Source organism: Mirounga leonina, unplaced genomic scaffold (assembly GCF_011800145.1).
Source record: "Mirounga leonina isolate KUSES-001 unplaced genomic scaffold, KU_Mleo_1.0 Mir_170, whole genome shotgun sequence".
NCBI classification, from domain to species: Eukaryota; Metazoa; Chordata; class Mammalia; order Carnivora; family Phocidae; genus Mirounga; species Mirounga leonina.
The window spans coordinates 20,147,666-20,162,953 of NW_023270433.1; the positions used below are offsets into that span (position 1 = coordinate 20,147,666).

The 15,288-nt window shown below is 39.9% G+C and overlaps 1 protein-coding gene across 1 annotated transcript in view; it reads left to right on the top strand.

Moving 5' to 3' along the window:
* The window catches only part of FKBP15 (FKBP prolyl isomerase 15), a 60,724-nt gene that overhangs the window by 15,354 nt on the left and 30,082 nt on the right, over nt 1–15,288 (top strand). Inside the window, exons 3-11 of the mRNA XM_035016022.1 lie at nt 1,878–1,962; nt 2,405–2,474; nt 6,758–6,832; nt 7,153–7,251; nt 9,302–9,451; nt 10,090–10,158; nt 11,329–11,475; nt 14,221–14,363; nt 14,820–14,877. Of these exons, the coding sequence (XP_034871913.1) occupies nt 1,878–1,962; nt 2,405–2,474; nt 6,758–6,832; nt 7,153–7,251; nt 9,302–9,451; nt 10,090–10,158; nt 11,329–11,475; nt 14,221–14,363; nt 14,820–14,877 (896 nt within the window). The remainder of the gene's footprint in view (nt 1–1,877; nt 1,963–2,404; nt 2,475–6,757; nt 6,833–7,152; nt 7,252–9,301; nt 9,452–10,089; nt 10,159–11,328; nt 11,476–14,220; nt 14,364–14,819; nt 14,878–15,288) is intronic.

Genomic DNA, 15,288 nt, shown 5'->3' on the forward strand with positions numbered 1-15,288 from the left:
GTATGTTTTCAGGATGTTCACCACAGCATTATTTATAATGGAGGAGAATTGGAAACAGTTCAAAGAAATGTCAAATAATAGGACATTGGATAAATTCTGGCCAAGTCATAATACAGTATTTTATGTAACCACCAAAAAGCATCTTTAGGGTTATTTTATCTTTGTCTTGGAGACTGTTTTAAAAGAAAAACTAGGGCACCTGGGTGGCTCAGTTGGTTAAGTGACTGCCTTCGGCTCGGGTCATGATCCTGGAGTCCCAGGATCGAGTCCCACATCAGGCTCCCTGCTCAGCAGGGAGTCTGCTTCTCCCTCTGACCCTCCTCCCTCTCATGCTCTCTGTCTCTCATTCTCTCTCTCGCAAATAAATTAAAAAAATAAAAAAAGAAAAGAAAAACTAGTACTAAATGAGAAAAGGAGGTTGTCAAATTATATCATAAATTTCATTTAAAAACTAAAAGAAAAAAAGCTGTGAAGTTTATGTGTATTGAAAAAGGACCAGGAATAAATGCATCAAATTATTAACATTTATTTTTAATTGGTGAGACTACAGGTCATTTTTATTTTCTTTATCTGTTTCTGCATTTGCTAAGTTTTACATATTATAGAGTACATGTACTCTATAATCAGACAAAAAGATGTGTCAGTATTGTTAAAAAACAAAATTCAACTGCGTAAATTTTAAAGATCTTTTTGGCTTTAAATGACTCATGAATTGGGCAGCATCCCATCCAACAGATAGAAAGGAGCTCTGAGGAGTTGCACAAAATGACTTTTATAGGCAGAAGGGAGCAAGAACAAGGAAGTTACAGTAGGCAAAAAAGCAGGATGATTATTGCAAGATTGCTTTCCTCAGGGGATGGCAGGGATCTGTCATGTAGATGACCTAACTAATGCTGAGCAGGGAATTCCTGATTGACTGGTTTCAGATTCCATTTCAGGGAGAGCCGAAACTGTTAAGTAAGTCTCAGTTTAGTGACATCTGTCGGTAAGTCTCAATTTGGTGACTGGGACTTAGCATAAGTGACTCCATCTTAAGCCTGTCATCTTGTTTTTAAAATACAAAAGGAAAGAAAGAAATCAAACAGGGATACTTCTTTTTTTTTTTTTTAAAGATTTTGTTCATTTATTTGAGAGAGAGAGAGCACACAGAGGGGGGAGGGTCAGAGGGAGAAGCGGACTCCCCGCCGAGCAGGGAGCCCAATGCGGGACTTGATCCCGGGACTCCAGGATCATGACCTGAGCCGAAGGCAGTCGCTTAACCAACTGAGCCACCCAGGCGCCCCAAACAGGGATACTTCTGAAAGTAAGTTCTTGGTTTCCATGTCTGTGCCAATGTTCTCACTATTCTTCCATCAACACATAAATGTGGTGAGTATAAATATGCAGTTTTCTCTAAATACACTGTTTTAAAACATTAGTGTTACCCTGAATCACTGGAAAAGTGAAGTAGTGAATATGATCTGAATATCATCATTAATTTTCTAGCCTGAAATAAGGGAAGGAGAAGTAATTTTATTTATATTAGAGCTGGCAAAATACTGGAAAAAGAAAAGAAAGTAGATGGAATATGACCTCGCTTTTTGGGCAGGGCCTCTTGTCCAGCTCCGAGACTTGTTTGGAGTGGAACCAGAGTTGGATTCTATCCTGGGCTCGCTGCTATCATCGTGTCATCGCACTTGGGTGCTTAGAGCTCCCGTGTCCTCATTCCCAGATGAGGTCATAGGGCTGTTCTGTGGGTCAGATAAAGATAATGGCCGTGAAAACATTGTACCACCTAACTGTAAGATGTAAAGGAGAATTTTGAAGCTGCCTCAGTGGTCAAAAATCGGTTTTAAGAAAGACATGAATGACATCTTTGTTTTCTTCTTCATCTTTAGGAAATCAGGTGCCAGCAAAAGCAGCCCCCACTACAACAGGCACCTCCACCGTGTTGGTTGCAACAGCAGTTCATGCGTATCGATAGTAAGTAGCTGAGAAGGAATGCTTTCTGAAGTTGGGTGTGGGATACTGGCGTAAGCTCCTGTCTTTTCTCAATAAGCCTCTGTTGGTGGCCAAAGGAGCTACACAGTTAGGCTGCACAGTCCTTCCATAGGCAGAGGATCAGTAATGCTTTTTAACATTTCGGTTAGAGAATTCTGCACATACAACTTTGGAGAGCCATTGCTTTGTATACTCTCTCTAGGAAGTGCTTGTACCCTCAACAACTGCCTTCTTAAGTGCTCACTCCACTGAGATACCATGAATAGATATTCGGAGAGTAAAGAAGTTGTATAAGAGCTTTAAGTTATAAACTGTTTTCTTGAGGCGAAATGACTAGATTCCTCACTTCTCTGTGGCAGAAGACAAAGCTGTTCTACTTAGTTTACGGAAGTATTAATACCTATTATTTTTCTTGCTTCTGTAGCACAAATGGTCAATATATAAAGCAGGGCAAGTTTGGTGCTGCAGTGCTGGGGAATCACACAGCCAGAGAGGTGAGAATGCCCCCATGTCTCGTGTACACTCAGGTGTCCCGTATCATACTGATGAGTTAGTTTTTACCTCGACTTGCCCAATGTCTCATGTGTCAGAGGATTAGAATGATGGTTCGTTTTGAATGTGAATTTTTAATATGAGGTACATAGTAACATTCATAGTCACATCTTGCTTACTATTGTGCATTAAAACAAATCCAACCATGCAAAATCTTTTAAGTTTGACCTTTGTGATATGGTACCAAAGACTTTGGAGAGTTTTAGAGTAAACCATTTACCAAGGACATCCCTTTGTTAGGTAATGAAAAACACTTAGTGTTCTACTTAGAGCATTCTGTCTTTATGCCTGAATCAATGACCGGTGTTTATCCTTTGAAAGTTTGACAGTGAGGTGGGCAGTGGATCGCACAGCATAGTATTGGTTTGGGTCAAAAAGAAATGTGGCTAGAAGCCCCAAGACTTGATTTCCTTATGTGGGTTGTATCTAGGTTCAAATTCTGCTCCACAGGAGCGCCTGGGTGGCTCAGTTGTTAAGCGGCTGCCTTGGGCTCTGGTCATGATCCCAGGCTCCTGGGATCGAGCCCCTCATCGGGCTCCTGGCTCAGCGGGAAGCCTGCTTCTCCCTCTCCCACTCCCCCTGCTTGTGTTCGCTATCTCACTGTGTTTCTCTCTGTCAAATAAATAAATAAAATCTTAAAAAAAAAAATTCTGCTCCAGAATGTTTTAAACATTGTTGAGAGAAGCATAAGAAATTCTGGCATTTCAAAGGTCCAGTGAACTAAGGGCCACGCTCCTAAGACACTCTGAGACACAGATAAGATGACCTGTTCAGGGTAACTAATGTAATAGACAACACTCATTTGTATTAAAAACAAACAAACAAAAAACTTAACTGTGGAAATTTGGAAACACATATAAAAATTGTGGGACTCGAATAATGAACCCCCAGAAACCCATTCCTAGGCTCTAAGAGTTATTAATCTTATTTCATCTTGATTCCAGCCTGTCTTCCTTCTTCTGCTCAGAGTATTTTGACTATATCTCCAGCATACAATTTTAGATGTAAATACTTTAGTATATATCCCAAGGATTTTTGTTTCTAACATAACCATTATCCAATTATCACCTGAAAACCCCACAAAAAAAATTTTTTTTACGATTTTTATTTATTTATTTGAGAGAGAAGGAGAGACAGTGAGAGGAGAGGGAGAAGTGGGCTCCCCGCTGAGCAGAGAGCCCGATGCGGGACTCAATCCCAGGACCCTAGGATCATGACCTGAGCTGAAGGCAGGCGCTTAACAACTGAGCCACCTAGGCATCCCTAATATTTTTTATCTCATTTACTACCAGCTAGTGTACAGATTTACCTGATTGTCTCTTTTTTTTTTCCAGATTGTTTTAATCAGGTCTAATAAGGTCCAGACATTGCAATTGGTTGTTATGTCCCTTAAATCTTTCATTCTCCTGTCCAGAGGTAAATGATGTCTAGTTGTCCCTGATATTGTCATATAGTAGCCATCCATGATTATTATCTGGATGTATTAATTCATTAGGAGTTGCCATTTGGATTTTAAAAATCTGGTATCGGGACTTCACCACCCTTCACCACCAGTAGGAGGTAGTAGGTTGTGGCAGGCAGCAATTCCCACTGCAACAATTATAAAGAAGATAAATTGCAAAAATTATATTTAAAATTCACTGGAGAGCTGTGGAAATGATGAGGACTAGATGAACTAAAATTTCAGAGAGGGAAAAGCCATTGAGCTGACTATTTCCTTCCCTTGGTTCTTTCACTGATATGATGCCTAGGAGTGGCATGGCATGGTCAGGTATGGCCCAATCAAAGAGGCTACTGAGGGGAAGAGACACCGGCAGACGCTAGAGGAGCTCCAAGCACAAGATTGGTTTTTCCCCATGGGACATTTGCAGAGTTCTGGGATGGTGCAGAAGTCCAGGGGCTATGCCGGAAAGGCAGAGGGAAACTTCTTCATCTCGTGGTGCACAGGAGATAAAAGTCCTACTATAGGGCTGGTGCCTGGAATAAGCAACAGCAACGACTTTCCTCTCAATACATTTGCTAGATTTTGAACTTCATGGGGAGGAGGCTAAAGAACTCAGCTCAGAGGGGCACCTCGGTGGCTCATTCAGTTAAGCGTCTGAGTTCGGCTCAAGTCATAATCTCAGGGTCCTGGGATGGAGCCCCGCATCGGGCTCTGTGCTCAGTGGGGAGTCTGCTTGTCTCTCTGCCCCTCTCCCTACTTCTGCTCGTTCACACGCTCTCTCTCAAATAAATAGATAAAATCTTAAAAAAAAAAAAAAAGAATTCAGCTCAGAATCTATGATGGGCAGAACTTTCAGGACCGAGGAGTCAGAGAGCTTCCAGGCTCTCAACCAAAAGCCAGGGAAGATAATAAATACTTGAGAATAGGGGCAGCCCAGAAGTGGACCAACTATTGATAAATCTCTGATCCTTCCCCGAGCAGTTCAGTCTCTATGATCAGACGGAATTGAGGTTTCAGCCCCTCATTCTATCTGCCTAACATAGGATAAGGAAAGTCTTTTTTGGTGCAAGATTGTATATCAGCCGACACAGTCCTTCCCTCCCCTGTGGAATTGAATTTTAGTCATTTGCTTAACTATGATTGTGCGTGTGCGTGTAGTAAGTGCATATGAAACGTAGTATTTGCCACTTGAACCATTTTGAAGCACACAGTTCGGTAGCATTAATTACATCCGCGATATTGAGCAATGATCGCCGTGGTCTATTTCCACGTTTTCATTACTCCAAGCAAAAAAATCTGTGACCTTTAAGCAATAACTTCCCTTCCTGCCTTCCATTATTTCCTGGTAATGTCTACTCTACTTTCTGTCTCTATGAATTTGTCTACTGTAGATATTTCATATAAGTGGAATCACTTACGGAATCTGGCTTATTTCAGTTAGCGTAACGGTCTCAGGATTTATCCATGTTATAACATATATCAGAACTTCACTCCTTTTAGGGCTGGATAATATTCCACTGTGTGTATGTAACACATTTTTATTTTTTTTATTTTTATTATTATTATTTTTTTAAAGATTTTATTTATTTGAGAGAATGAGAGACAGAGAGCATGAGAGGGAGGGGGGTCAGAGGAAGAAGCAGACTCCCCGCTGAGCAGGGAGCCCGATGCGGGACTCGATCCCAGGACTCCAGGATCATGACCTGAGCCGAAGGCAGTCGCTTAACCAACTGAGCCACCCAGGCGCCCATGTAACACATTTTATGTATCCATCAGTTGATGGACACTTCTGGTTGTTTCCACCTTTCAGCTATTGTGAATAATGGTACAGTGAACATTGACATACAAGTATATGTTTGAGTACCTATTTTGAGTTCTTTTGGGTATATACTAGAAGTGAAATTGCCTTGTCATATGTTAATTCTTTGTTTAGCTTTTTTCTTTTTTTTAAGATTTTATTGATTTGTCAGAGCGAGAGCGCACAAGCGGGGAGGGGGGGCAGGCAGAGGGAGAGGGAGAAGCAGGCTTCCCACGGAGCAGGGAGCCCGATGTGGGGCTCAATCCCAGGACCCTGGGATCATGACCTGAGCCGAAGGCAGACGCTTCACTGACTGAGCCACCCAGGCGCCCCTATGTTTAGCTTTTTGAGGAACTGCCAGACTGTTTCCGCAGTGGCTGTACTATTGTACATTTTCACAAGCAATAGATGAGCGTTTTAAAAATGGCCATTCTAGGGCACCTGGGTGGCTCAGATGGTTGAGCGTCTGCCTTCAGCTCAGGTCATGATCCCAGGGTCCTGGGATCCAGTCCCACATCGGGCTCCCTACTCCGCGGGAAGCCTGCTTCTCCCTCTGCCTCTCTCTCTCTCTCTGTCTCTCATGAATAAATAAATAAAATCTTTAAAAAAAAAAAATGGCCATTCTAGTCAGTATGAAGTCATACTTTTTTATTGTTTTAATGTACATTTCCCTAATGACTAATGATGTTGCGCATCTTTTCATGTATGTGTTGGCCATTTGTAGATCTCTTGTCACCCTCATACCAGTGAAAACACCAACAAAATAATTGCTAATTACAGTAAAAGAGTAAATAAGGCCAAGATGAGAAGAGATGAAAGTGGATAGTGAGAAGATAGAATTTAAAACCTAAGCTTTAAGGGATCTAGTGAGTTTTGAGTTTTATACCTCTCTGCAGCACAACCCCTGACATCTCGCTGATGATTTTGTATTTCCTTTTAACTTCGGTTTTCTTTTTTTCTGGCCCACCTTTACTTGAGTACAGTATAGGATTCTTCTTTACATCAGTCAACAACAATCAGTTACTGTTGCCAGGATTCATCTGAACTTTGAGCTAATGGTAAGACTTCTCATGTTGGAATCATCAGCTCCTTTGGGATGGGTTTATAGGAGAAATTGGTCTGTATGTACCTGGCGGGAATTAGATCTACTGCTTCAGCCCCTGGACATCAGAGTGGATATCTTAACAGAGCCTCTCGAGAAGGTCTCTTGGCCGCATTCTGGGAAACAGACCAAGGGGTGGTTGTTGGAGGGAAGGAGAAAGTTCCCTATCTCTCTCTGGGTCCACCTGAGTCAAGGCCCTTCTCTGTGAGTTTAAGCAGTCAGATTTTTGCACTCTGCTGCCTGTCGTTGAGTTATCCCAACATCTTCTTTCCCCAGGTTCGGCCCAATAACTATAGCACTTTTTATGATGACCAGAGACAAAACTGGTCCATCATGTTTGAGTCGGAAAAGGCTGCTGTGGAGTTCAATAAACAGGTAATACCATCTTACTCCTCCTGTGAAAGGCCAAACACTAGCCTGGATTTCCCTTGATTTTAGGAAACTATATGGAAAATTCATAACCTGCTATGTTTTGTTAGTGACAAGCATTAAAAACCCACTAAATTTGTCACTTGAGCTTATTGTATTTCAAGGAGATAATAGGAATACTTACTGAAATTGCTTGAAAATGAGACTTTAAGAGAAAAAAGGCTTAATGCAAACTTCTTTAAAACATTTTCCACTTCATAAATTATCTTAAGGAATAAATAAAACTGTCATTTTTTTTAAAGATTTATTTATTTATTTTTATTTGAGAGAGAGAGAATGAGAGAGAGCGAGTACATGAGAAGGGGGAGGGTCAGAGGGAGAAGCAGACTCCCTGCCGAGCAGGGAGCCCGATGCGGGACTCGATCCTGGGACTCCAGGATCATGACCTGAGCCGAAGGCAGTCACTTAACCAACTGAGCCACCCAGGCGCCCAAAACTGTCATTTAAAAATAGTGCTTTAAAAGAATTTTTACAAAGTTAAATGATCCTTGTAGAACATTTAGAACAGCATTTTTTTTTTTAAAAGATTTTATTTATTTATTTGACCGAGAGAGAGCGAGAGCAGGAACACAAGCAGGGGGAGTGGGAGAGGGAGAAGCAGGCTTCCCGCTGAGCAGGGAGCCGGATGTGGGACTTGATCCCAGGACCCTGGGATCATGACCTGAGCCGAAGGCAGACGCCTAACGACTGAGCCACCCAGGTGCCCTAGAACAGCATTTTTTTAAAAAATCATTTGAAATCTTACTGCCCAAAGTAACCACTATTAATGTTTTCTTTTTTTCTATGTGTAGTGTACATAAGTAAGTATACTCCTTTAAGAGTTCAATATCTTGCTATGTATATGTATTTTTAACAATGTATAATGTGTCTTTCCCCACCTCATGAAAAATTGTTTGGAAACATTTTTGAAATTTGCATGGTATGAATGTTCCTTAATTTATTTAACCATTCTCTTACTTTTAGACATTTAGATTACTCTCCATCTGAAATAAAGGATACTGTAGCAAGCATTGTTGTGTATAATTCTGTGTCCTTTTTTTCCCCCCCGATCATCTCCTCGGGCTAAATTTCTAGAAGTGGAAGATTGGGTCAAAGAGTCCAAATATTTCTTGGTTCTGTAGACAGTTTGGCATACTGCTTTTCAGAGAGATTGTACGATTTCATATACATATCTGTTCTCTCACTATACCTTTGCCAACATTTAAAATTATCTTTTTTTTTTTTTTTTTAGTCTCATATGCTTGGTAAAAAACGACATCTCATTGCTTTAGGTAGCATTTATTTGATTGTAATAATGAAACTTTTCTTTTAAGCAAATGAGTAGCAAATTTGTAATGTAGACCATGTTAAAAAATTAACAGTAAAGTAAGTATTCACAAAGATGTGTTTGACTCTTTTGTCTAAGATTTGTGCTAAGATGATATGACTAAGTCTGTAGGTGGTGGGCATGCAAATCTGGGAATGTAGCATGGTTTTATAAAGGGCCTTTTTTCTAGCTTACTGTCTTTAGAAATGCCTTCTGAAATTGTTCTAGAAGCTCTCCTTTCTTTCATGGGTTCCCAAACACTGAAACAGTAAGATCCTTATAGTAATGCTAGCTAATGGTTTTTGTGTACTTACTGTTATTTGCCAGGCACAGTGCCAAGGACTCTATTTGTATTTAGCTCAATCTTCATAACTACCCTAGGAAGCATGCAGAGTCTTTAATCTCCATTTTACAAAATACCTGTATGAAATAAGGTTCACAGAAGTTATTTGGCTGAGGCCGCAAGTTAGTAAGTGGCAGTGCCCAGATCTATACCCCGATGGTCTGACTCCAAAGCCTTACTCTTAGGCACTTTGATTCCTGGCAAGATTACGGACTTTGGAATGGTTTATTTGTAAACATGTAATCAGTTTTGTTAGTGGATACCACTGTTTGGAAACATTAGCAATAATGGAGTGAATATTTACCGAGCTTACACTGAGTTTATGCGGCTTTGGTTTCATCTCGCAGGTGTGCATTGCCAAGTGCAACAGCACCCGCTCCCTGGAGGCAGTGCTCTCCCAGGACCTCACTGTAGCAGAAGGCCCTGCTGTAGAAGCTGGAGATTCTTTGGAAGTGGCCTATACCAGCTGGCTCTTCCAGAATCACGTGCTGGGCCAGGTAAGGAAATGTAGCCTACAAGCTCATTTGTAGTTGAAATCGCACTAGGACTCTTCATATGTAAGGTGTTATTACCATGAATTGCTGCTGTCGGCAAATAGAAATCTTCTAGGAACCCTGCTTTGGCTGCTTTTGGGGCACAGCCATGAAATCCTATCAGGTTAAATCTGCTCAGTGCCACTTTGTCTCTTCTGTTTAGAATGGAAACCCATTTCCTAAGTATCATTTTTGGTAATTGTTCATGTGTATGTCTTGTCTTCCTATATCGGTTTTAAACTTGAATTTATTCTTATGGGATTAGGTCTTAAAACTTCTTTTTAGAACTTCCTCCCAGTTGTTTGTTTTTTGTATAATAGATACTATAAATAGAGGGGACTTGTGTCTTAATATCCCAAAGGCAGTATGATATAGAAAGAGCTTTAGACTATGATTCAAAAAAATATACATTCACGTCCCAATTTAGCCATGATGTGAGTGAACGTTTCTCTTCAGGTATTTTAAGAACTACCCCCCCCACCCCCCCCCCAGTATATTTGACATTCCTTATTCCAGGAATACTGTGCTAATCTGTATTGACTATTACTGATTACTATTATTTTTGAAACTGGTTGACCTCATTTACTTTGATCAAATTGCAGGTTTTGGACTCTACTGCTAACAAAGATAAGCTGCTTCGCCTGAAATTAGGATCAGGAAAAGTCATCAAGGTATTGGCTTGACTGTGTTCTTATATGGCTTTATCACTTGTGGTAGGCTTAGTTTATATTAAATTTGTAAAATTTCTAACCTGGGTGTATTTTCTGAGTCTGGAAAAGCTTGGTTAAAAAGTAGGAGGAGAAGAATGTTTACGTTATCTGGGAGATTACCTGGGAAATTTTACCTATGAGAATATATTGAAGATGGTGACATTTGTTTAATTCTCACTCTTTTTTTTCATCGTGTGACTCTGAGGAAATTATTAAAATTATTCAATCTTCCGTGTAGCCTAATAGGGGAAGAGATGAAACTGTTTCTTCTAGAATTGTATCATAATGGGTGATTCTTACCTGTCTGAGATGCCTTGAATCAGCACTTCCCAGTCATTGTGGGAAGCAACTACCACACAGCAAGAGGAACACTGGGATTGGAGTCTGGGACTTGGCTTCATGTTGTGAAGCTTTTCTTTACCAGCTGTGCAAGTGCTTTATAGAATAAAGAGTATTTTACACATGTTGAGTATCATCATGTCAGGACCTGATGATGCTCTACGAAGCACTCACTGGCAAAAGTACTCATTGCCATTTTGCATAACAGAGGTTTTCTTCATAGCTTTGTTTATGCCTCCTTTTGCCAGAATCTTTTGGAGATTTCTTCCTGTAGATCATAGGAGTTAAGGCATGAACTTTAAAGGTACACAGATCTAGTGTTTCATCTTGGCTTAACAATTTACCAGTGATCTGATCTTGAGTTAGTTGCTTCACCTCCCTAAGCCTCAGTTTTCTTACATGTAAAATGGAGATAATGCTCCTAATCTTATAAGTTGTTTTAGGGATTAAACAACATAATGTAAGTAAAGCACTTACCAGAGTACTTAAAAAATATGTATGAATGGTAGCTTTTATTTCTCTTTTAATACCATTGTCCTGTCCTCCAATTTCTCTCATCACCTAAGATAAGCATATATCATCTAGCCCTGGATATGCCGGCTTTTACAAGGGAATAGAAGCAGTATTCTAGATATTCTTATAACCAAGGGGGGATTATAGTTGAATTTGATGTCTCTCAAGAGGTCCAAACCTGAAAGTGTGGAGGAGAGGAGCTTAATATCCGGGACTTCATTTTGTCTTATGAGGAGGCTTGTGTCCTGATGAGCTTTTCCTCTTCTCTGATTCCCGAAGGCCTGGGAAGATGGGATGCTGGGCATGAGAAAAGGAGGGAAGCGGTTGCTTGTCATCCCTCCAGCCTGTGCTGCTGGCTCTGAAGGGGTAGTAGGATGGACTCAGTCGCCGGACTCAATCCTGGTGTACGAGGTGGAGATAAGGCGGGTGAGTGAAATTGTGCTGTTTTGTGTTTGATGAGTCCTTTTTGCCATTAAGTAAAATGAGTAAATAAATATGTTTGAATAACAAATTCAAGGACTTTCTTTCTCTTTTTTTAAGTAAAAATGGTGTAGTTGGAAAGGGCAGTGGCTTTGGAATCTAAAGACCAAGGTTTATGTCCTTCCTGGCACCCTATTTAGAGTCTAGAAGAGGTGGTGACTGAACAAATGACCTTTCTACACTAACCTTTTTATTCTGTCTATAAAATAGTGATTCCTACCCAGTGCACTTGCCTTTTGCCTTAGTAATTCCATGGGTATAAACTTATTGTATTGCTATGTTCACAGTAAGTATGCAAAGATACCTGTATGTAGATAGAGATACATAGTTTCCTCCTTCTGCCACATTATTTGTAATAGTAAAAACTGGAAACAATTTAAATATCCATCATTAAACAACTGGTTAAGTTAAGGTCTTTCACGGAGTAGGCTTTTATGCGTTCTTACAGAATATCCAAAATCTATTAAGTGAAAAAAGGAAGTTGCAAATGAGTACATATAGTATGATCTCTTGTGTGTATACAAATACATGTAAACATATAAAAATACTTACATATAAATAAATAATTTACACAGTCATACACGTACATATTTGTGTATCTATACATATTGATACATATATGCACATATATTCATAGAAAATTGCTGAAAGTGTTAGAAGAAATTATTAAAAGCGTCTTTCTCTGGGGAATGGTAATGGAGTTCAGAAACTTTTTCCTTTTTATTTTCTCCCCTTATTTTCCATTAAAAAATGTTATCAAGGGATGCCTGGGTGGTTCAGTCGGTTGAGTAGCTGCCTTCAGCTCAGGTCATGATCTCAGGGTCCTGGGATCAGGTCCCGCATCGGGCTCCTTGCTCAGCAGGGAGCCTACTTCTCCCTCTGCCTGCTGCTCCCCCCTGCTTCTGTGCGCGCACCCTCTCTCTGACAAATAAATAAAATCTTTAAAAAAATGTTATCAAGAGTATGCACAATTTTCTACAATAAAATTTGTAACAAATTGTGGTTAAATAAATTAATGCCCCCCTCCAAAAAAAAAAAAAAAGACCTTGTTTGCTTTACACTGTGTTTGTTAGGTCCAAATGTGATAGTGGTTGTGACTATAAACTACAAAATATAGTACACAAAATAAGTATTATGGTTATCTTTATTGTGGCTGTTATTTCTGCTGCAACAAATGATCTACTTTTCTTCTCAGTGGCTCTTTCCTAATTGAACACCCTTATCTCTGCTGGGTCAATCCAACCCTCTTTTACTCATGGCTTTTAGCTGCCTTTTTCACAGCTTTTATATCTTGTCTCAATTTTCCATTGAGTTTGAGGAAGTCATGAATGGTTTTAGATAACAAACCAATTTGAATCCACCAAGACTGGCATTTTGTAACTGTAAGGAAAAAATACATCATTGCTAACGGCAAGATTTCATTCCTTATTTATGGCGGAGTAATATTCCATTGTATATATGCACCACATTTTCTTTATCCATTCATCAGTGGATGGACACTTGGGCTGCTTCCATAGTTCGGCTATTTAAGATTTTTTTTTTTTTTTGAGAGAGAGAGTGCACACGAGAGAGAGAGCACAAGCTGGAGGGAAGGGCAGAGAGGGGGACAAACAGGCTCCCTGCCAAGCATGGAGCTCCATGTGGGGCTCTATCCCAGGACCCCGGGATCATGACCTGAGCCAAAGGCAAGCGCTTAACCAACTGAGCCACCCAGGCACCCCTTGGCTATTGTTAACAAATTGACATGCTTATTAAATTGACCAGGCTGCTACAGAATGATAATACCCAGTGTGATGAGTGTCGAGAGAACATTACACACTACTTGTGGAGTATAGAGTAGTTCACCCTTTGTGGTGTGAAATTTAGTGGTATATATCAAAAGTCTTAAAAATGAACATACCTTTTCTCTCAACTATTTAATTTCTGGGAATTTATACTTTGGGAATGATTATGTGCAAGGATGTAGATAGAAAGTTATTCATTGAAGTATTGTTTGTGATGTGACAGGAAAATTAGGAATGAACTGTATATCTAACAACCAGGAATTGGTGAAATATATTTTGTAGCAGCATAGGTATTTAAGACTTCTGTTCCCAAAATCTTTTGGAGACTTTTTCCTATAGATAATGGCAGGTTTGGGCATGACCCTTGAAGTTAGACATAATGTTCAGTAGTTACAAATGATGTTGTAGAGGGACGCCTGGGTGGCTCAGTCGGTTAAGCGTCTGCCTTCAGCTCAGGTCATGATCCCAGGGTCCTGGGATCGAGTCCCGCATCGGGCTCCCTGCTCCGCGGGGAGCCTGCTTCTCCCTCTGCCTCTCTCTCTCTCTCTATCTCTCATGAATAAATAAATAAATCTTTAAAAAAAAATGATGTTGTAGATTAATAATTTAGTAACATGGAAATATGTTACTGAGTGAACAAAGCAGATCACAAAACAATATGGTCCCTTTTTAATAAAAAATACACAAAGACATAAATGTGAAATACTGCAACTCAAATTCTAGCAGTGTTATTTTGTCATGATTGGATTGCAGGTGATTATTATTATTGGCTTATCCACATTTTCTGATTTGCTGCAAGGGAACAGGTAATGACTTGTGTAGTGAAAAATAGGTAAAAGAAAGGAGGGTGGAGAGGGCAGGGTTCCTTTTTTGTAGCCTGTTCCACCTGTGGTTGCTCTCTCCCTAGGTCAAGTTTGCCAGAGATTCTGGCTCTGACGGGCACAGCATTAGTTCCCGGGATTCTGCGGCCCCTTCTCCCATACCAGGTGCTGACGGCCTCTCTGCTGACCCTGTTTTATCACCACCCACCTCAGTGCCTTTCAAATCAGGGTAAGATCCTGGAGTTGTATCATGCTCTTTTACTGTCCATAAAAATGATCCTTAGAGGGGTTCAGAAACTGGGATGGTTGCAAACTTAAGTAATTTTAAATAATTGGGAAAAAAATGGGATGAGAGAAATGGGGAAAATACTAGCATCAAGATTTTTCTGACAAAGGATTAATTTTCATAGTCTTTAAATGCACTAACTTGGATGTGTATGAATACCTGCTGAACTCTGGAAGAAAACTGGGTAAAAAATAAGAAGAATTTGAATGGAAAATTATTCATTTTCACCAGCTTTCAGAGATTAATGCAAACTGAAGAATGGTTATGATTCTGTATCATAGCCATTGAATTGGCAAACGCTTTCAAAAACAATTTGTTTATGCAGCATAATCGGGACTTATGATTATAGATTTGGGATTTTTTTCTTTTAACCTCAGCATATGTCTTACTTGATTTCAGGGAGCCGGCCCTTCGTATCAAATCTAACTCCCTCAGTGAACAGCTTACAGTAAATTCAGTGAGTATACAAGTCTGTCTCTCACCCCCAGTCTACTGAGAAGGTTTCGTGTGCCTCGCGGTAGGGTAGGTTAGAGCAAAAAAAAAAAAAAAAAAAAAAAAGCTACTTTATTAATTTCCCCTTACTGGAGAGTTAGTATAAATTAGCTTCTGCATGGGCTGACCTGGGTTCAAATCTTTATTCTTGTAAACTTGTGGCCTTGAGAAAATTATCTTAACTTTTCTGCTCCTCCGCTTCTTCATGATTAAAATGGAAATAATTCTCACAGCCCCAAAGCACTAAGCTCAGAGCCTACATAAAGTATGACTTCACTAAGCATGAAGATTTTTATACTCAAGAGGTATTTATGAGATTTAAATGAAATCATACGTGTGAAGTTTTTAGTATCGTGTCTGGCATATTGTAAGAGCT